The following is a 21271-nucleotide window of genomic DNA, read 5'->3' on the forward strand; positions in this document are numbered from 1 at the left end:
AGCTGTCAAAGCTGTGTCAGATGTGGCAGAAGTGCAGCATGCTATCCCATGCTTATCATTAAGTGGTAAAAAAGAAAAAAAAATTTACTCACCTCTCCGCCGCTCAGACGCATCCTCCGGCTGGCTCTCCAAGACGGCTGTTGAGCACTTTCAGCAAGCGGGGATTTAAAAATCCCCACCACCTGAAGCTAGTGCTTAGCTTTTCATTCATTTTACCACTTAATGATGATTTTCAGGGATATTTCAAGCCCTTCCCTGAAAATCATATTGCAGGGTTTGCCACAAACCACTGCTTTCAATGGGACCAGCAGCAGCGCTGATCCCATTGAAAGCAATGGGATAGCATGCTGCACTTCTGCACCCCACGGGGATGAAGGAAACTCCTGCCATAGCTGTGACAGCTGTGGCTGAAGTCCGCGGTATTCTCCCTATCTTTTTGATGGGGCTAACGCTGCTGCCGCTGGCCCCATTGAGAAGACTGGCAATATCCCGGAGTCATCCCGGCTTTTTTATCGCGCTGTGAGGCGAGTGTTTTCACTTGCTCTCGCAGCGCAATAGAAAAAAAACGCCAGTGAGTGTCAGCCCTAACTCTGCAATGCGCAGGTATACACTCAGCTCCGCTACACGTAGGCATAAAGTGGTCTACAGCTCTGTGACTGTATTCTCTCTCTGTAGGAGATCCAGTCTGTAGAGTATACCAGAGATAAAATATATTACTGTCATGTAATATACATTAACCTCTTGAGTGGCGGGTTTCCTACCCCCCTGTCGTGCCCTTCAGGGCAGGTTTTTTAAATGGGACAATCATTTAATTTCAACTAATTTTGCAGTCGCGTTCCAAGAGCCATAACTTTTTCATTTTTTCATTGACACGGCCATATGAGGGCTTGTTTTTTGCTGGACAAGTTGTACTTTTTGATGGCATCATTTTTGGGTATATATAATGTATTGCATAACTTTTGTGAAAAAATTTGTAGGGAGATTAGGGGGAAAAAAAGTAATACAAGTTTAAATCACCCTCCTTTTGCCATATCTATAATAAAAAAATCTAAATCATAAAAGAAAAATACATATTTGGTATCACCGCATCCGTAAATGTCTGATCTATCAAAGTAGTGCATTATTTACCCCCCATGGTGAACGTAATCCGAAAAAAAAATAAAGAACGCCAGAAATGCACTTTTTCAGTCATACTGTCTCCCATAAAAAATGCAATAAAAAGCGATCAAAAAGTTGTATGTATTCCAAAATGGTACCAACGTTAACTACAGGACGTCCCGCAAACATGAGCCCTTGCTCAACTACGTCAATGGAAAAATAAAAAAGTTATCGTGCGCAGAAGATGCAGCAGAAAGAAATTTAAAAAAATTAAATGTCTTTGAAAAAAAATACAAGTGCTCAGAAAAAAAAGTATACACATTTGGTATCGTAGTAATCGTACTGAGCCTCAGAATAAAGTTATCCGGTCATTTTTGTTGCAGTTTGTGTGCCGTAGAAACAAAACGCACTGAAGGATGGTGGAATGTCATTTTTTTTTCATTTTACTCCACTTAGATTTTTGTAAAAGTTTTTCAGTACATTATATGGTACTTTAAATGGCACCACAGAAAAATACAACTCATCACTCAAAAAACAAGCCCTCATACAGCACGTCGATGGATAAATAAAGAAGTTATGATTTTTTAAACGGGGGGAAGAAAAAAGAAATGGGGAAAGAAGAAAAAAAGGGACCGTGTCATTAAGGGGTTAAATAATGTACTAACTTCCTTCTCTGGGTCATAACGACGCAGGGATACCACGTGTGATTTTATTTTTAATTTTTCACAAAGTAAAGCGAGACAAGTATTTTTAATTTTATTTATTTTATTTTTTAAATAATTTTTTACCTTTTTTTTTTTTTTTTAACTTTTCTTAAATTTTTGTCCCTTTAGGGGACTTCCACAGAGACCCATCAGGACTTCCTGATCACATTCTGGGGGGGGGGGGGGGGTCCCATGGTGATAGCCCTTTACATGCTGCAGTCACATAGACTGCAGCATGTAAAGGGTTAACACAGCAGAGATCAGAGGTTTTCTCTGATCTCTGCTGTAAGAGCTGGTACCTAACTGTCTTCTGACAGCCAAGCACCAGCTCTCCCTGCAACAGAGACCATTGGCTTGCTTCTGACAAGCCAATGGTCTCTATAGCAACCTGTAAACAAAGCAGGAGACTTAGAAGCAGGAGATTGCAGGCATATCGGCAATATCTTCCTGCTTCTCAATGTCCTGCTGTGTTCTCTGTGGGACAGTACAGGCAGAGCACAATGCTACAGCTTGTGGCATTGTGCTCTGCTGCTCCCATAGTGATACATAGCCCGGAAATCTTCCGGGCTATATCGCTATGAGCAGTGGAGCTCGTCCCAGAAAAATTTCCGGGTGTGCCACTCAAGGGGTCTAATTGACTTGTTGTCATGTCCCCAAAACATGGAAGACCAATCTGTGCACGGCGAACAGTTCAAGCCAAATTCTCACTGGATGGTTCTTAAAACATTTACAACCATTTTTCCAAACATTTTATGTTTGTGTAGCGAACGTTGGGTCAATCTAGTAAATAGTAACTTGAGAACACACCAACACTCTCCCCATAGATTAGTTGTTATCCAACCACTATAATACAGGAATATTATCCATTTATCTTTCTCTGATATTAGTGGCAGTTGTGGTACAATGATGTTGGTAAATTGTCACCCAACTTTCTGTGTCAAATTGCTATCGTTCTGGACTAGGAAAAGCTGGGTTGAACTTATCAATATTCATTCCCCCTCCCTCACATCTGCAAAGCAAGAAAGTAGCAAGGAAGCCCTTTGTTCTGATGATGACAAAGTTAACAGGTGACAAGGGCATGTTAATTACCCCCTTCCCATCAAGCATTTGTCCCATCATGCCGCCTGCATATTCCAAGCAGACATTTTGGCTCTGTGCCTTGATAATGTATTTATCAAAAGAGAAATTTATAATGGGGATTATAGGCCACTTGAAGGTCCCAGAATGACAGCAGTTACCTTTTCAGAACCGTAAGGATACTGTGGACCCAGTGCAGTTACTCCTGTCGCTGTGAGACCTCCACAGAACCCACAGAATTGTTTATATGTATAGCCAATCATAGGTTGCATATCATGCTTGGTATCCATGTGTAGGTGAATTCCAGATATTAAACATGGCGGCCATATCTTCCTTATTGGAGTGCCTCCTGGGGAAATATTGCCGATGTTAAATCAGGGTTCCATTCAGATGATCCATGCATATACTCACCCTGTCCCTTGATGATGTCAGAAGAAGGCCGGTGGGGAAAGTGGTCCTGCGGAGGCTTTAAAACCATGCGGGTCCCTCCCCAAAGTGTCAAATCCCAGGAGTGGCACCTAGTTGTGGTCTGACTGTCCCCTTTTCTGCAGTTGCTCCTCACATTTTAGGATTATTGGAAACAACATGGACTAGTATTTTCTCTTATTTTGTCCCTTTTGTTTTTTTGTTTAAAACTCGTTTTTATTGACATTTATCAAACTAAACATACATGAGAAGGCTGCATTATTGGCCTATGGTATTACATGTCGTGCATTTTCTCATATGCAAATTATGTTTACATTTGACTGTTAAAACATGGAAACAATAATCAGATATACATACAAAATTCTCTTTCAATCTTCTCATTCTTCTTCCCCATCCCCATCCCCTCCAAACCTCAATAATTCCCATCCCTATCAAAAAATAACAATATAAAACTAAAGAATAGAATAAAATGAAATAAACTAAAGCAAGTGATGGAAACCACTGGCGACACTCTGTGATCTTTTGTTTCCTCATTAGTTGTGTTTTGGAACTGTATTGGACCGTAGATCAGGATTCCAGCTACCTGATGGGATCGATTTCTCCTAAAACGATCAAAATCTTTCGAGCTACGTTATTTTTGAATTACCCAGATGGTTCGCATCATCATGAATGTAATACCAGGATGTGTTGGTGAACTGTCTCATACATTCGATTATCTCGTTTTGGTTTAGATATTTTTCTATAAAATCTCTCAATTTTAAAAAAAATTTGGGGCTTGAGATTCTGCATTCCCTTCTATCTCCAATCCCTTTTGTTTTATACTATTTATGTGTGCTTGTATGCTCATTGCCCTTTTATGAATCCTATATGAAGTCTATAGTCCCAACAAAAATGTCAGTTCCACACATCAACTGCTATAACAAACCCAAAAATAAATGTCCAAGACAGGACTGCAGAGATTATCATTAAAAGATGTGTCAACGTCACAGGTTCATGACTGTCGATCCATAAACTGCCGTCCGTGACACAGAAATGTGTGATTTTTGATGGATGTGTTGGTCAAAAATAAAACTTAATGAAATAAATCCAAATATGCTCTGCTGACGTAATACTTTGTATTCTGGTGTCATGTTACGAATGACCGTACAATCCACATAGGGTTATGAGGCCCTAGTGAAGCCTAGTGAAAGAGACCCTATGTTCTATCCTATCTCTTACTACCCTTTTGGCTGATTACAAGCAATACAACAACCATGAGCCTCTTTTAACGTGAAAAACACAACCAAGGCTCCCAATCAACAATTAATTTGCTGCCAACACTAAAATACCCTCGGATGACTCTTCTCATTCATCTACTGGGGATTATCTTCCCTCTTTTGACTCAACTCAAGCAAGCCCTAACCCACTGGAAAATACAACTACTCCTCACGAAGAGACACTTCTATCCCAGATACAAGCATTACTGAAAAATGAACTATCTAAAACCTCAGCTGATATTACCACCATACTTATAAATGAATATAGACTTAGGCCAATGACTACCAGCTCTGGAAGAATGCATAGACAATGCTACTATCATCTTAGAATCCCATAAAAAAGAGGTGAAACAACTCCATGAAGGAAACTTACAGGGATAACTTACGTAAACGAGGCCTTCCTGTGTCAAATCAAAGATCTGCAATAGAGATGAGCGAACGCGTTCGTCCGAGCTTGCTATTCGTGCGAATATTAGGGTGTTCGGGATGTTCGTTATTCGTAACGAACACCATGCGGTGTTCTGGTAAATTAAACTTTCTTCCCTGAGACGTTAGCGCTTTTTTTTGGCCAATATAAAGACAGGGAAGGCATTACAACTTCCCCCTGCAACGTTTAAGCCCTATACCACCCCCCTGCTGTGAGTGGCTGGGGAGATAAGGTGTCCGCCTGATATGAAAGTCTGCCCCTCCCGCTGCTCGCTATGGATGCATTCTATATGCGCTCAATGGGGCCAGCGGCAGCAGCGCTGACCCCATTGAGAACATATAGAAGACAAATCCTTCTTCTCTGGCACAGCTGTAACAGCTGTAGCAGAGAAGAACGATGTTTGCCCATTGAATTCAATGGAACCGGCAATACAGCCGACTCCACTGAATGCAATGGGCTGCCGGCGATCGCAGGATGAATGGTCGGAAAGGGGTTAAATATATAACCCCTTTCCTGCAATTCATCCAGAAATGTGTTACACTAAAAATATATACCGGCGTATAAGGCGACCGGGCGTATAAGACGACCCCCCAACTGTCACCTTATACGCCGGCAATACAGTGGAGCAAAGAATAAAAAGCATTACTTACGTTTTTAGATGATCTGCGGCGCTCCTGCAGGCTGTCACTCCCTCCTGGTCCACGGCAGACAAGCTTTCTCCACGAAAGACTTTAAATCCCTGCCTCCAGAAGCACATGTGCCTTCAGCCAATCACAGCCAATGACAATGATGTCATTGAATGGCTGTGATTGGCTGTGTTTCTGGAGGCGGGGATTTCAAGGCTTGAAATCCCCGCCTCCAGAAACACAGCCAATCACAGCCATTCAATGACATCATTGTCATTGGCTGTGATTGGCTGAAGGCACATGTGCTTCTGGAGGCAGGGATTTAAAGTCTTTCGTGGAGAAAGCTTGTCTGCCGTGGACCAGGAGGGAGTGACAGCCTGCAGGAGCGCCGCAGATCATCTAAAAACGTAAGTAATGCTTTTTATTCTTTGCTCCACTGTATTACCGGCGTATAAGGTGACAGTTGGGGGGTCGTCTTATACGCCCGGTCGCCTTATACGCCGGTATATATTTTTAGTGTAACACATTTCTGGATGAATTGCAGGAAAGGGGTTATATATTTAACCCCTTTCCGACCATTCATCCTGCGATCGCCGGCAGCCCATTGCATTCAGTGGAGTCGGCTGTATTGCCGGTTCCATTGAATTCAATGGGCAAACATCGTTCTTCTCTGCTACAGCTGTTACTGCTGTGCCAGAGGAGGACGATCTTTATGCTGACAGTGGGGGGGGGGGGGGGGGCACTCTTGCCGCTATTGTGGCTTAATAGTGGGACCTGTGAACTTGAGATGCAGCCCACCATGTAGCCCCTCGCCTGCCCTATCCGTCACTGTGTCATTCCCATCACTTTCCTGAATTGCCCAGATTTTCACACATGAAAACCTTAGCGAGCATCGGCGAAATACAAAAATGTTCCGGTCGCCCATTGACTTCAATGGGGTTCGTTGTTCGAAACGAACCCTCGAGCATCACGGGAAGTTCGTTACGAATAACGAACACCCGAACATTTTGGTGTTCGCTCATCTCTAATCTGCAATCAACTGTAACTGCTTTGTTCCAAGAACTTTGTCCCAGCATTCTAATTGAAAGGTTGGAAATGGATAAATTCCATAAAGTATTGTACACTCGAAAACCAAAAGGTTCTTCAAGAGACATTATATTAAAACTCCACTTTCACCACACCTGAGGCCAATTGGTACATGCAGCGTATTCTTCATCAAAAGGAATATTTCAAGGCCACAATTACCAGTAGCTCCCTGACTTTGCTCCATCTACTCTTGCCAAAGAGAAGGCTCTCAAACCCTACCTGGAAATACTGCAACTTGCCATTCATGTGGTACCACTAGCTTGATAAGACATCCCTTCCCCACAGAGGGTGACTGCATTTGTGGTCTTTTGGGCCTGCTTAAAGTACTATCCAAGTGTGGTTTGATTCCCTGCTCCTCACCCTGGCCAGTTTGTTATACTGAGGTCACACAGAGAAGGGAGGGTTGGGTTTGTAGGAACTCTAAAAAAATCATAATTCCCTACTTTAGTCACATCTTCACACACGGTTAACTGATCGGGAATATAGGCCCGGCATATTTTTAGTCATGATTTTACCTATGCCTTGAGTCTACACATGAGTATCCTTGGGTAAATACTTTCTCAGATATGTGATTCTAGGTTCATGAGCATCCACAAAGATGGGAGTCCCTGCATCTTATTTGTGCTAATGCAACATTTTGCTAAATATCCTTGACAGTGGGCTGCGATGTACAGATCTTTCGTAATTTCAAATTGCAGTTTTTCTTTATCTAGAACAAGCTTTCTTTGTTCAAACTGTGGCTCTAAGAAGTTATCACTTCTGGCTGGAACCTTCAAGAAGTGGGGCGGAGAAGTTCACTGGGATGTGACTACTGTTCCTGTTCTTATCTCCTAACCTAAGCATTTGCTAGCTTTGGTTTAGCAAGGGCAGTAGGACATCAGAGATCCCCTGAGGGGAGTGTAACAGTCTTCCTAAAGCCTGTTGCTTCCAAGCTTCGTACAGCAGTTAGCTTTCCTGGATGCTTAAAAGCATTTAACTCTTCCACCTACAAACTACACCGCAGTGATGCAAAACCACGTGGGACTAAGGTAGCCGCTTCCTACTGCATGGGCTAACAGAACAATGAACGCTGAGACACACAAAGAATGACTGACAGGCTACAGCCTCCACATCACAAAATATATCTATCAATCTCATATATCTATCTATCTATCTATCTATCTATCTATCTATCTATCTATCTATCTATCTATCTATCTATCTCATATCTATCCATCTCATATCTATCCATCTCATATCTATCAATCTCATATCTATCCATCTCATATCTACCTATCTATCTATCTATCTATCTATCTATCTATCTATCTATCTATCTATCTATCTATCTATCTATCTATCTCATATCTATCTATCTCTCTATCCATCCATCTATCTATCTACTTATCTAGTAAGGGCAAATTTAAGGGGGGAGGATGTTACTCCACTTTACTACTGTCCTGAACAGCAGCTGGTCAATACAGGACAGCTGGGGGGACACTTTATTCATCTCTTTATATTACACTGACCATGAAAAATAAACAAGATGGAAGACAAAGAGGGAAAACATTTTCCCATCCTCTATGAACATTCATTTGTCTGTCATAATCCAGGTCTTACTATCTTAAACAAAACTGAAAGTCTTGAAGAATTGTTATAAACTTTCACAAATGTTATTACTAGAGATGAGAGAGCACACTCGTCCAAGCTTGATGCTCGTTCGAATATTAGGATACTCGAGACGAGCACCACACGGTATTCGAGTCAATTTCATTTCCCTTCCCCGCATGTTTAGCGCCATTTTCTAGCCAATAAACATGCAGGGAAGGCATTACCACTTCCTCCTGTGACGTGCCAGCCCTCTCCCCCCACAGTAGTGAGTAGCTGGGCCGATCAGGTGACCGCCAAGTACTTAACCCCTTAGTGACGAAGCCTGTTTGCGCCTTAGTGACGGAGCCAAATTTTGGAAATCTGACATGCGTTGTTCAACATAGCATAACTCCGTAAAGGTTTTGCATATCCAAGTGATTCTGACATTGTTTTTTCGCCACATGTTGTACTTCATTTAGGTTGTAAAAATAGACCGATATAATTTGTGTTTATTTATTAAAAGTACCAATATTGAAAAAATGTTGAAAAAATTGTCATTTTTTTTCACATTTTCAACTGCAATATCTCCAATATGTGCAAACATACTGTACAAATTTTTTGAAAGGATATATATATTTCCATCTGTTTACTTTATTCTGAATGCACGTTTGAAAAACTGGTGTTTTTTTTAACCTTTTAGATGACGTACAAATTTAACATTACTTTTCAGCATTTTGAGGAACACTTTGTTTTCTTACAGCAAGCCAAGTTAGCAAAGGCTCGTGAGTGTCAGAATAGATAGATACCCCCACAAATAACCCTAATGTATCCACTGAGGGGGGTCATGAGTATTTTGACACCGCAGTTTTTTTTTCAGGAATTAATTAAATTTAGAGGAGAAAAAATAAAATATCATATTTTTGCAAATATGTCATTTTAAAGACATATTTTTTTCCTATAGTGCCCATGAAAATGAGGATTGACACCCCAAAATGGATCCCCCTGTTTGTCCTGTGTTCAGAAATATACCCATTGTGGCCCTAATCTTATGTCTGGATGCACAATGGGGCCCAAAACGAAAGGAGTAGTCAGTGTCTTTCAGAACATGAATTTTTCTTGAAGGCGTTTTAGGCCCTATAACACTCTTGTAGAGCTCTTGAGTGGCCAAAACCATAGAGAACTGCCACAAGTGACCCCTTTTGAAAACTAGACCCCTTAACGAATTTATCTAGGGGTGTGCTGCCCATTTTGACCCCACAGTTTTTGAATGAATTCAAGCAAAGCAAAAGGAAAAAATTGTGATTTTCGTTTTCTTGGCAATTCTGTCATTTTAAAAACAGCTTTTTTTGTACAGCACACAAATGAATGAAGACTTGCACCCCAAAATGGATACCCCTGTTTGTCCCGTGTTCAGAGACATACCTATTGTGGCCCTAATCTTATGTTTGGATGCACAACGGGGCCCAAAATGTAAGGAGTAGTCGGTGGCTTTCAGAACAGAAATTTAGCATGAAGGTGATTTAGGCCCCATTGCCCACTTGTAGAGCCCTTGAGCAGACAAAACGACAGAGAACCCTGACAAATGATCCCATTTTGAAAACTAGACACCTTAACGAATTCATCTAGGGGTGTACTGTGTATTTTTACCCTACAATTTTTGAATAAATCTTAGCAAAGCAGTAGGAAAAAATTACAATTTTAATTTTTTTTGGCAGTTGTATCAATTTAAAAACAGTTTTTTTTGTACAGCACACAAATGAATGAAGACTTTCACCCCAAAATGGATACCCATGTTTGTCCCGTGTTCAGAAACATACCCATTGTGGCCCTAATCTACTTAAAGGACACATGGCTAGGCCTATAATGGAAGGAGCACCCGTTGGATTTCAGGGTACAAAGGAATAAATTCCAGGCCCTATTGCCCACTTGTAGAGCCATTGAGCGTCCAAAATGATGGAGAACCCCCACAAATGACCCCATTTTGAAAACTAGACCCCTTAGCGAATTCATCTCAGGGTGTACTGCGTATTTTGACCCCACAGTATTTGAATGAATCTAAGCAAAGCAGACGGAAAAAATTACGATTTAAATTTTTTTTTTCACAATACCCTTTCCTTGGGTTCGGTGAAGTTGCCGCAGTTATTAGCACTATCCACTGGCTTTAGAGTTTTCTGAACCTGTGCAGAGCGTCTTACAATACCCTTTCCTTGGGTGCGGTGAAGTAGCCGCAGTTAGCAGCAATATCCACTGGCTTTAGAGTTTTCTGCCCCTGTGCAAAGCGTCTCACAATACCCTTTCCTTGGGGGGGGGGGGGGGGGGGTTGAGGTAGCCGCAGTTACCAGCACTATCCACTGGCTTTCTAGTTTTCTCCCACTCCATACAGCCTCTCTACTATATACAAGTCTCTGTGAGCGGTATATGACCCCTCGGTATCAGCGCAAGACAGCGGTTTAATTTTTTACGGTCACAGCATGGAGCCTCTGGTATCTATAAGTCTCTGTATGTGGTGAATTAGCCACAGTTCTCAGCGCTATATGGTGGGGTAATTTATTTTGGCCCTGCTCTATCCTTAATCCGACATGAGGAGGAGTAGGGGTAAGGGTCGAGAACGTGGGCGCGGGCGCCCAAGTGGGGGTGAGGGCACAGGCCGAAGTGCTGGGTGGAGTGCATCACAGCTGGCTGCTGAGAGATTAGGAGATCTCCAAATCCATCCGCTCCCCAGCTTCATATCACAATTTGCAGGTCTGCATGGTAGACCTTTATTACAAGCAGAGCAGTGGGAGCAGGTCCTGTCGTGGATGGCAGATAACGCGTCCAGCAATGTATCAAATCCCCAGTCTTTTACGCAGTCCACTACTCCCGGTCTAGGGACTGCACCTCTGAATCCTCTGGCTGCTCCTCCTTCCTCAAAGCCTCGTCACTCCAGGAAAATGACAGATTTTGAGCAGGCAGACTCCCAGGAGCTGTTCTCGGGTCCCTGCCCATAGTGGGAAAAAATGGTTCCTCTCTCACCTGGGGAGTTTGTCGTGACCGATGCCCAACCTTTGGAAAGTTCCCGCAGTCCGGTTGATGAGGCTGGGGACTTCCAGCAATTGTCTCAAGAGCTTTTTGTGGATGAGGATGATGAGACACACTTGTCTGTCAATGAGGTAGTAGTAAGGGCAGTAAGTCTGAGGGAGGAGCGCACAGAGGATTCGGAGGAAGAGCTGCTGGACGATGAGGTGACTGACCCCACCTGGCTTGCTAAGCCTACTGAAGACAGGGCTTCAGAGGGGGAGGCAAGTGCAGCAGCAGGACAGGTTGGAAGAGGCAGTAGGGTGGCCAGGGGGAGAGGCAAAGTCAGAGCCCAAATTCCAGCAACTGTTTCCCACAGCACCCCCTTTCAGCAAGGCTCTATGCAGAGGGCTAGATGTTCAAAGGTGTGGATGTTTTTTAGTGAGAACGTGGACGACCGACGAACAGTGGTGTGCAACCTGTGCCGCACCAAAATCAGCCGGGAAGCCAGCACTACCAGCCTCACCACCACCAGCATGCGCAGGCATATGATGGCCAAGCACCCTACAAGGTGGGACGAAGGCCATTCACTGCCTCCGGGTCAAACCACTACTCTCCCCCTGTGCCACAACCTGCCACACAGATCCAATCCCCCTCACAGGACGCAGGCACGAGCGCCTCGCGGCTTGCACCCACACCCTCACCTCCACGGCCTCTAGCAGTGTCTCCCAGCGTGGCATTCAGCTGTCGCTAACACGAGCATTGGAGCGAAAGCAGAAATATGCCGCCACCCACCCGCATGCACAAGCTTTAAACGTGCACATTGCCAAATTAATCAGCCTGGAGATGCTGCCGTACAGGCTTGTGGAAATGGAGGCTTTCAAAAACATGATGGCGACAGTGGTCCTGCGCTACTTGGTCCCCAGTCACCACTATTTTCCCGGTGTGCCGTCCCCGCCCCCTAAACCAGCACGTCTCCCGCAACATTACCCGTGCCCCACCAACGCAGTTACTGGGAAGGTCCACTTAACGACGGACACATGGACAAGTACTGGCGGGCAGGGCCACTATATCTCCCTGACGGCACATTAGGGGAACTTGGTGGAGGCTGGAACCGAGTCAGAGCCTGGGACCGCTCACGTGCTACCCACACCAAGAATAACAGGTACTACCTCGGTGCTGGTATCTGCGGCGTATTAAGCCACCTCCTCCAAAAAAAACCCTCCTCCTTCTCCGCCACCTCCACCTCTCAATTACGAAGTGTGAGCACGTCGCCAGCACAGCGGTGGGCAAACGTCAGCAAACTGTGCTGAAACTACTCAGCTTAGGTGACAAGAGGCACACAGCCCCCAAACTGTTACAGGGTCTGACAGAGCAGACCGATTTCTGGCTTTCGCTGCTGAGCCTCCAACGGGGCATGGTCGTGTGTGACAATGGCCATAACCTGGTGGCGGCTGTGCAGCTCGGCAGCCTCACACACGTGCCATGCCTGGCCCACATGTTCAATCTAGTGGTTTAGCGTTTTTTGAAAAACTACCCCCACTTGTTTAACCTGCTTGGCAAGGTGCGCCGCATGTGCGGACATTTCCACAAGTCCATCACAGATGCTGCCACCCTCAGGACACTGCAATGTCGGTTTCAGCTGCCAGAGCACTGTCTGCTGTGCGACATGCTCACACGCTGGAATTCTACGCTGCACATGTTGGCCAGGCTGTACGAGGAGCGTAGAGCAATTGTGGAATACCAGCTGCAACATGGCCTCCGCAGTTCTCTACAGAGGAGTGGGCATGGATGGCAGATATCTGCCAGGTCCTTGGAAACTTTGAGGAGTCTACCCAAATGGTAAGCGGTGATGCGGCCATCATTAGTGTTACGATGCCACTGCTTTGCCTGCTGAGAACTTCTCTGCTAAGCATAAAGACCGACGCTTTGCAGTTAGAAGACGAGATGGGGGATAACGGTATGTCACTTGATAGCCAGACCACCCTCAAGACTATATCTCAGCAGGGGAGGAGGAGGAGTGGGAGGGGGAGGAAGAGGAGGAGGAGGTGGAAGAGACTGCTGGCCAAACTGCAGAGGGTACCCATGCTGCTTGCCTGTCATCTGTTCAGCATGTATGGGCTAAAGAGGAGGGGGAGGAGCACATTCCTATTGAGGACAGCAATGTGTTGCGTACTGAGACCCTGGCACACATGGCTGACTTCATGTTAGGCTGCCTTTCCCGGGACCTGTGCATTAGACGCATTCTGGCCAACACGGATTACTGGGTGTACACCTTTCTCGACCCACGGTATAAGGAGAACCTTTCCAATCTCATTCCCCCTTGTTACAGTCCTGGGTATAAATAGATGATGGGAGAGATCTCTGTATTGTCCCCAGATATACTTATACATAGTTATTAGTTCACCCCTCAGCCGTCTTTTTACTAAACTAAATAATCCCAATTTTTATAACCTCTTTGGGTATTGCAGTCCGCCCATTCTATTTATTACTTTAGTTGCCACTTTTGTGCCCGCTCAAGCTTTAATATATCCTTCCTGAGTACTGGTGCCCAAAACTGTCCACAATATTCCATGTGTGGTCTGACCAGTGACTTGTAAAGAGGAAGAACAATGTCCTCGTCATGAGACCCCTAGACCTCTATTGATGGCCCCCGTGATCCTATTTGCCTTGGCAGCAGCTGCCTGACACTGGTTGCTCCAGTTAAGCTTACAGTTAACTGAAACCTCCAAGTCCTTCTCCATGTCAGTGTTCCCCAGCAGTTTCCCATTTAGCGTGTAATGGTGACATGTATTTCCTCTGCCCATGTGCTTAACATTTATTTAACATTTATCAGTATTAAATCTCATTTGCAATTTTTCTGCCCACAACTTATCCAGATCCTCTTGCAATCTCCTTGTGTCCTCTGTAGTGTTAATTTCTTTACATAGTTTTGTATCATCTGCAAATATTGATATTTTACTGCACAATCCGTCTACCAGGTCATTAATAAATATATTAAAAAGAATAGGGCCCAAACCCGATCACTTTAGTACCCAATTTGAACGGTGGCCAAATCAGAGTATGTACCATTTGTAAAATCTTTAGTAGATAACCACACTTTATTCCCCACCTGAAAGGTAGGAGAAACTTTGACACGCGTAGCCATACTCGCTGACACGCGGCCGCTCACCCCGTTAGTGAATATCGGCAGGGGCCGTGGCTCCCCTGCTGTTATTCACTTATCAACACTACTAGCAGCGCTGATCCCGGCGCACACTGTGATGACAGTGTGCAGTCGGGATCCTCCTCCCCCTGTCCCCTAACGTCTCCTACCTGTTGGTTCCGCGAGAGCGTCCGGGGGAGGAGGGGTCCGGCAGCACACTGATGTCACAGTGTGCGCCGGAGATCATCTCTGCTTGCGGTGCGCCAGGCACAGGAAGAGCTTCCAGGAGGTAAGTACGTGGGTATCGGGGGACACTGTCACTGCTGGGGTGTCGCTGTGGGAAGCAGTTAATGCTGGGGGCCAGTTACTGCTAGGGGCCGCTGTGGGGGTCAGTTACTGCTGGGGGGCCACTGTGGGAGTCAGTCACTACTGGGGGGCCGCTTTGGGGGGGCGCTGACGCTGCTGGGGGGCCGCTGTGGGGGGCAGTTACTGCTGGGGGGCACTGTCACTGCTGGGGGCCGCTGTGCGGGGCAGTTACTGCTAGGGGGGGCCGCTGTGGGGGGTGCTGTCGCTGCTGGGGGCTGCTGTCATTGCTGGGGGCTGCTGTGGGGGCACTGTCACTGCTGGAGGGCGCTTTTGGGGCAGTTAATGTTGGGGGCCCCTTTGGGGGGCAGGTAATGCTGGGGCCCCTGTGGAGGGAGGGGGGTGCTGTCGCTACTGGGGGGCCACTGTGAGGGGCAGTAACTGCTGGGGTGGCGATGTGGGGGCCGCCATTGCTGCTGGGGGGGCGTTGTTGCTGCTGGGCGCCGCTGTGGGGGGTGCTGTCGCTGCTGGGGGGGCGCTGTTGCTGTGGGGGGTGCTGTCATTGCTGGGGGCCACTGTGGGTGCACTGTCACTGCTGGTGGGCCGCTGTGGGGGGCAGTTAATGCTGGGGGCCCCTGTGGGGGGCAGTTAATGCTGGGGCCCCTGTGGGGGGGCACTGTCGCTGCTGGGGGGCCGCTGTGGGGGGCAGTTACTGCTAGGGGGGCACTGTTGCTGTGGGGGGGCCACTGTGGGGGGCGCTGTCGCTGCTGGGGGGGCCACTGTGGGATGCAGTTACTGCTAGGGGGGCCGCTGTGGGGGGTGTTGTCGCTGCTGGTGGCCACTGTGGGGGGCGCTGTCCTTGCTGGGAGCCGCTATGGGGGCACTGTCACTGATGGAGGCTCATCATTACTGAGATAAGAGAGGGGGAGGCAGCTAGAGGCGAGGGCCTGTGCTATGGGTGTCCTGGGTTTATTAAATACAGTTATACATTACAATTATACATGTTTGTTATTTAAACTATAAATATCGCAAATTTATGTTTTTTTTCTCGAAGTGACACACCACCTGAGTTAGGCCGCCTGCAGACGGGCGGGTCGGATCCGGTGGCGAGAATTCTCGTCGCGGGACCCGACCCAAGTGCCTGCAGGGAGGAGCGCGTATTCACCCACGCCTGCCACCCCCAGCTCTTTCATGTGTCGGTTGCCGGGCAACCGGCGCATGCGCAGACCAGAGCCGGCGGCCGGGTGAGTGACGTTTCTGTGCGAGGCTCTGCATATTTCGCGCGGCCAAACCGCGGCCGTCTGCATAGGAGTGCGTATTGTAATGCACTCCTATGCAGGCTTTCAGTGGCGGAAATCCCGCGGATAATCCCGCCGCGGGATTTCCGCCCGTGTGCAGGCGGCCTTATGCTCAGTTTTTTAGCAAATTTTGACACACCAAGCTCAAAAGGTTGCCCATTAGTGATAAGCGAGCATACTCGCTAAGGGCAATTGCTCGATCGAGCATTGCCCTTAGCGAGTACCTGCCCGCTTGGGAGCAAAGATTCGGCTGCCAGCGGCGGGCAGGGAGTTGCGGGGGAGAGCGGGGAGGAACGGAGGGGAGATCTCTCTCTCCCACCCGCTCCCCCCTGCTGACTGCCGCAACTGCCCTGTCACCCGCGCCCTCAGCCGAACTTTTTCTCCCGAGCGGGGAGATACTTGCTAAGGATAATGCTCATCGAGCAATTGTCCTTAGCGAGTATGCTCGCTCATCTCTATTGCCCATCACTGCTCTAGAGTTTGGTTAGTCCTTTCAGTTTGGCTATTTGACTAAAGATTGAAGGCAAGAGACAAATTAACAGTAATTTCTAGGGCCGTACAGAAGTTCTTTCAGAATCTTCATGCAAACTGCACCCCTCTATCAGAGGCTACGTTACCAGGAATCACATGTAGCCTAAATATCTCCTTGATTTATAATTCCACAGTTTATTCAGCTATGGGAATCCCTTTTAGGGCGGACACCCACTGGCGATATTTTCTATCTTGCGCTGCGAGAGCAAGTGATAACACTCGCCTTGCAGCACAATAAAGAATGAGACCAGGATATGACCAGTCTTTTCAATGGGGCCAGCGGCAGCAGCGCTAGCCCCATTGAAAAGATATGGAGAATACTGCGGACTTCTGCCACAGCTGTCACAGCTGTGGCAGGAGTTTCCTTCATCCTCGCTGGGACCGCGGGGATGAAGGAATTCTCTGTCATAGCTGTGACAGCTGTGGCAGAAGTGCAGCATGCTGTCCCATTGCTTTCAATGGGATGGCACTGCTGCCGGTCCCATTGAAAGCAGCATTTTTTGGCAAACCCTGCAGTATGATTTTCGGGGAAGGACTTGAAATATAAGCCCTTCCGTGAAAATCATCAATAAGTGGTTAAAAAAGTTTTAAAAAAAAAGTACTTACCTATCCGCCGCTCACACGCGTACTCCGGCTGGCTCCCCGACACTGCTATCCAGCACTTTCAGCAGGTGGGTATTTAAAAACCGTTGCCTCCTGAAAGGGCTGTGCTGATTGGCTGAGCGCTTAGCCAATAACAGCTAGTGCTTCGCTATTGGCTGAGTGCTCAGCCAATTACAGATAGTGCTTAGCTATTCATTCATGAATAGCACTATCTTAGCTATTCATGAATAGCTAAGCGGGGATATTTTTAAATCCCCGCCTGCTGAAAGTGCTGGATAGCAGTGTCGGGGAGCCAGCCGGAGGACGCGTCTGAGCGGCGGAGAGGTGAGTACTTTTTTTTAAACTTTAACCACTTATTGATGATTTTCAGGGAAGGGCTTACATTTCAAGCCCTTCTCCGAAAATCATACTGCAGGGTTTGCCAAAAACCACTGCTTTCAATGGGACCGGCAGCAGCGCCGATCCCATTGAATGCAATGGGATAGCATGCTGCACGTCTGCCACAGCTGTCACAGCTGTGACATCTGTGGCAAAAGTCTGCTGTATTCTCCATATATTTTCACTGTGGCTAGCGCTGCTGCCGCTGGCCCCATTGGGAAGACTGGCGATATCCTGGCGTCATCCCTTCTTTTTTCTCGCACTGCGAGTGGGAAAAAAACGCCAGTGGGTGCCTGCCCTCATGGGAATAAAATGGGTGATATTTGTGAGTCAGCCTTACATACTATGATATACTATGATATATTGTAACAGGTTCAGAATAGGACACCGTTTATGGAAAGGCTTTACACCAGATCAGAAGAAACAATGCTTTACTGAAAGTATGTATAAAGAATAATATGGCAGTAACATATAACAGGATTATGTGGACATGTAGCACCCCAGAGTTGGGTACCCCAGCACTTTCTGTGATGATTACAGAGTAAAATCAGGTCATGTAAAGTACAGAGGATAAATGTAATTGCCTATATCAAGCCCCTGAGAAACTGCAGAAGTAATTAATACATGCAACTGTAACTGTTTTTTCTAAAGTCATCTAATATGACTTGTATGCAACAAGTCAAGTTAATCCCTCATCTGCTCTTGAAGAATAAAACTGTTTTGGTTTGCTTTACTACCTGACTCCTGGAGGAGTCAGGTAGTAAAGCAATCCATTCCATCTGCAACAACTGCACTGAGGTAACTCCAGGTAATATAGAGGTGTTTCCCCCATTTGGTTTAGTTCTCCACGTTTTGTAATTATTGTTTTGTTCAGAATTGCTCCCTATCTATATACGGACTAATGTCATGACAAACAATATCCTGCCCTACCCTACTGCGTGGGTAGAGCACCACTAGGGTATCACCATCTTACCTTGCTCAACCCTGCGGGCAGTATGCAATAAGAACTGCCAAATTTGCCACTGCATGCGGCATTCCACATCAGATCATGATTTTTCACATCTCAGGGGAGCAGCAGAGCCACCGTGATTACCATCTTATCCCCACTGCTCAACCCCATGTCGTGGATTTAAACTTCACTCTATAAGGGCGCCTGCAGACGGGCGGAAACTCCGCGGCGGGATTTTCCGCGGAATTTCTGACCATGGAAGCTGCCATAGGATTGCGTTAACAAACACAATCCTAGGCAGACGGCCACGATTTTGGTCGCGCGAAATCTCGCGCGGCAAACTAATAGCGGCATGCTCTTTTTCTGTGCACAGAAATGTCACTCCCTGGCCGCCGCCTCCTCTCTGCGCATGCACCGGCTGCCCGGCAGCAGGCACATGAAAAAGCCGGGGCCACGGGGGCAGGTGAGTGACGCGCTGCTCTCTGCAGACGCTCGGGTTGGGTCCCGCTGCGAGAATTCTCGCAGCCGGATCCGACCCGGCCGTCTGCAGGCAGCCTAACTCAGTCTGTACCCTACAAATTGGGCATCATTACTAATACGCATGAAATATAGAATTATCAAAGTCAATAAATAGTTTGCCCTGGCCGGGGTAAATAGCTCCACGGATGCTGGTTGGAAATAGAAGTCTCCTCTGTGAAAACTTAGTCTTGCAAGAACTTTGGTTCACCAAATGACTAAGTCTAATAACTGAAATATACAATCACTGTTCGCTGAACACATTTTTAGCACAGGACCTTTGGGGAGGTTATACTAGTATTTTATGAAAAACAATTACTGATCACAATTACAAAGAATAGGATGTGACAATTATACAAGATTATGTAAGATGTAATAATGTAATGTTAGCGCACACCTCCCTACATACTCACAACAAAATACTCTAGACACGTTCAGTAGTATCAGGGTGAGGACGGACATCTTCTTCATCCTGTGGGTAATAGAAAGGACAACCATAAGCACAGACTAATCACAATGTACGGCACAAGGAGAGGGCTGAGCTCTGATTGGATGACTGTTAGATTTACTTTGTTAGGAAAATTCACTTGCAGAAGATCCGCAGTTACCGGGCAGACTGAGGATGTAAGAAAAGGAAAGTAAGGCCTCATGTCCACGGGGAAATATCCGCAGCGGATCACCCGCACGCGTGATCCACGCCCCATAGGGATGCATTGGACACCCGCAGGTAATTAGATACCTGCGAATGTCATTTTCCCCTGAGGCCCGGATTGCATGTGCGGGAAAATACCCGCAGCATGCTCCATTTTAGTGGCGGCTAAAGGCTGTTAAAGCCTATGGAAGCCGTCCAGCAAGCATTCAAAAAAAAAAGTGTGTACGGCGCATGTGCGCGGTCCGCTACCGGCGTGCTGAGCACATCCCCTGGGCCGAAGAAAGAAGGAGGGCAGACCCGCAGCGTCCGCACAGGTGAGTATTTCTGATTTTGTGGCCTCATGTCTGCGGGAAAGGAAGGACCCGCAGTGGGATTCTGCATGGAGAATCCGTGCGAGCCCGAATTTCCCCGTGGTCATGAGGCCTAAAGCCGTATTCAGACGTCCGAGTGCGAGTTTGGTGCAAATCACATCAGACAGCACACGATCAGACGTCCGTTCATTGTCTGATACTCGCGGGCAGCGGACATCGCATGTCTGATTCTAGTCTGTGAATTGGACCACAGATCCTTGTGAAGAAACGCCTTTGTGTACAGCTTAATTGTCAATAATAGGCCCGAGAACACATGAGCAGGACTTGGGGAAGAAAATAGGCAATTTGAATGGGCCCTAAAATATGAGGTTACTTTAAGAACAGATACAAAAAACAAAGATACCAAAACCACTGTTACATGTAGTAATCAGTTGATGGACACAGTAGGGGTGAGGGTCCTGTTCCAACGAGCTTACATGCTACAGATAATGAGGTGATACAGAAGGTGAAGGGGCTGGAGATGTGCACGGTGTGGCGGGGTGGAGATGTGCACGGTATGGCGGTGGGAGATGTGCATGGTATGGTGGGCTGGAGAGTGAGGGATAATGCTCAGGCCGTATAGTGGCTGAATCGTATGACTGTAGGGGGGCGGTTGATTAACGCTAGCAGTCATTGCAGTCGGTAGGACAGGGAGCATGTTATCAGGCAGAGTACAGAGGGGTTTGATATAGGGGATATGGTATGCCTCTCTGAAGAGGTGCGTTTTTAGAGCACACCTGAAGTTTTGTGTGTCAGGCATTGCTCGCATAGTTACACATCCATACCCTGTTATTTGGCATCGCAAGCACTCCGTTGGTTCCTGGATAAATGTGGGAATTTTTCTGTCCAATTGTAGGAGTTTGTGATTACTGCAATTGGGATATTTACTTTAGTTTCTCTTTTGTATTTAATAGGCATTTTTTTATCCAATTAACAGGAGCTTCAATGGGTTCAAAATTTTCACCATTCCTGGCAATTATTTACATGAGCTACTGGGAACACAAATATATTTTTGTTTCTGCTTTTGGTTTGTGGGTTCTCTGCACCGGTATAGCCGTATCACTGACAATCTTGCTATAATTTGAGGTCGCGATAAGACGGCCATACCAGATATCATTGAACACCTAAAACGAAAACTAAAATTATTTAAATCTTAGGATTTAGACAGTTCCTTGCTGAAATCCAGCTTTGCTCTATTTTTCCTAGCTCCTGCTAAATCCACTTTCTGTTTCCCTGTTCTGGCTCTGCCATGCTACTAATTAGGACTTCCCATAAACGTCTGA

The 21271-nt window shown here is 46.4% G+C and overlaps 1 protein-coding gene across 3 annotated transcripts in view; it reads right to left on the bottom strand.

Annotated features, from left to right (window-relative positions):
- Positions 1-21271, bottom strand: part of LOC136579771 (class I histocompatibility antigen, F10 alpha chain-like) — an 87766-nt gene that overhangs the window by 41216 nt on the left and 25279 nt on the right. For all 3 annotated transcript variants that reach the window (XM_066579835.1, XM_066579836.1, XM_066579837.1), the window contains exon 2: positions 19400-19458. In XM_066579835.1, coding sequence (XP_066435932.1) covers positions 19400-19457 — 58 coding nt within the window. In that variant the 5' untranslated portion in view covers position 19458. The remainder of the gene's footprint in view (positions 1-19399; positions 19459-21271) is intronic.

Source organism: Eleutherodactylus coqui, chromosome 10, assembly GCF_035609145.1.
Source record: "Eleutherodactylus coqui strain aEleCoq1 chromosome 10, aEleCoq1.hap1, whole genome shotgun sequence".
In the NCBI taxonomy this organism is placed as follows: domain Eukaryota; kingdom Metazoa; phylum Chordata; class Amphibia; order Anura; family Eleutherodactylidae; genus Eleutherodactylus; species Eleutherodactylus coqui.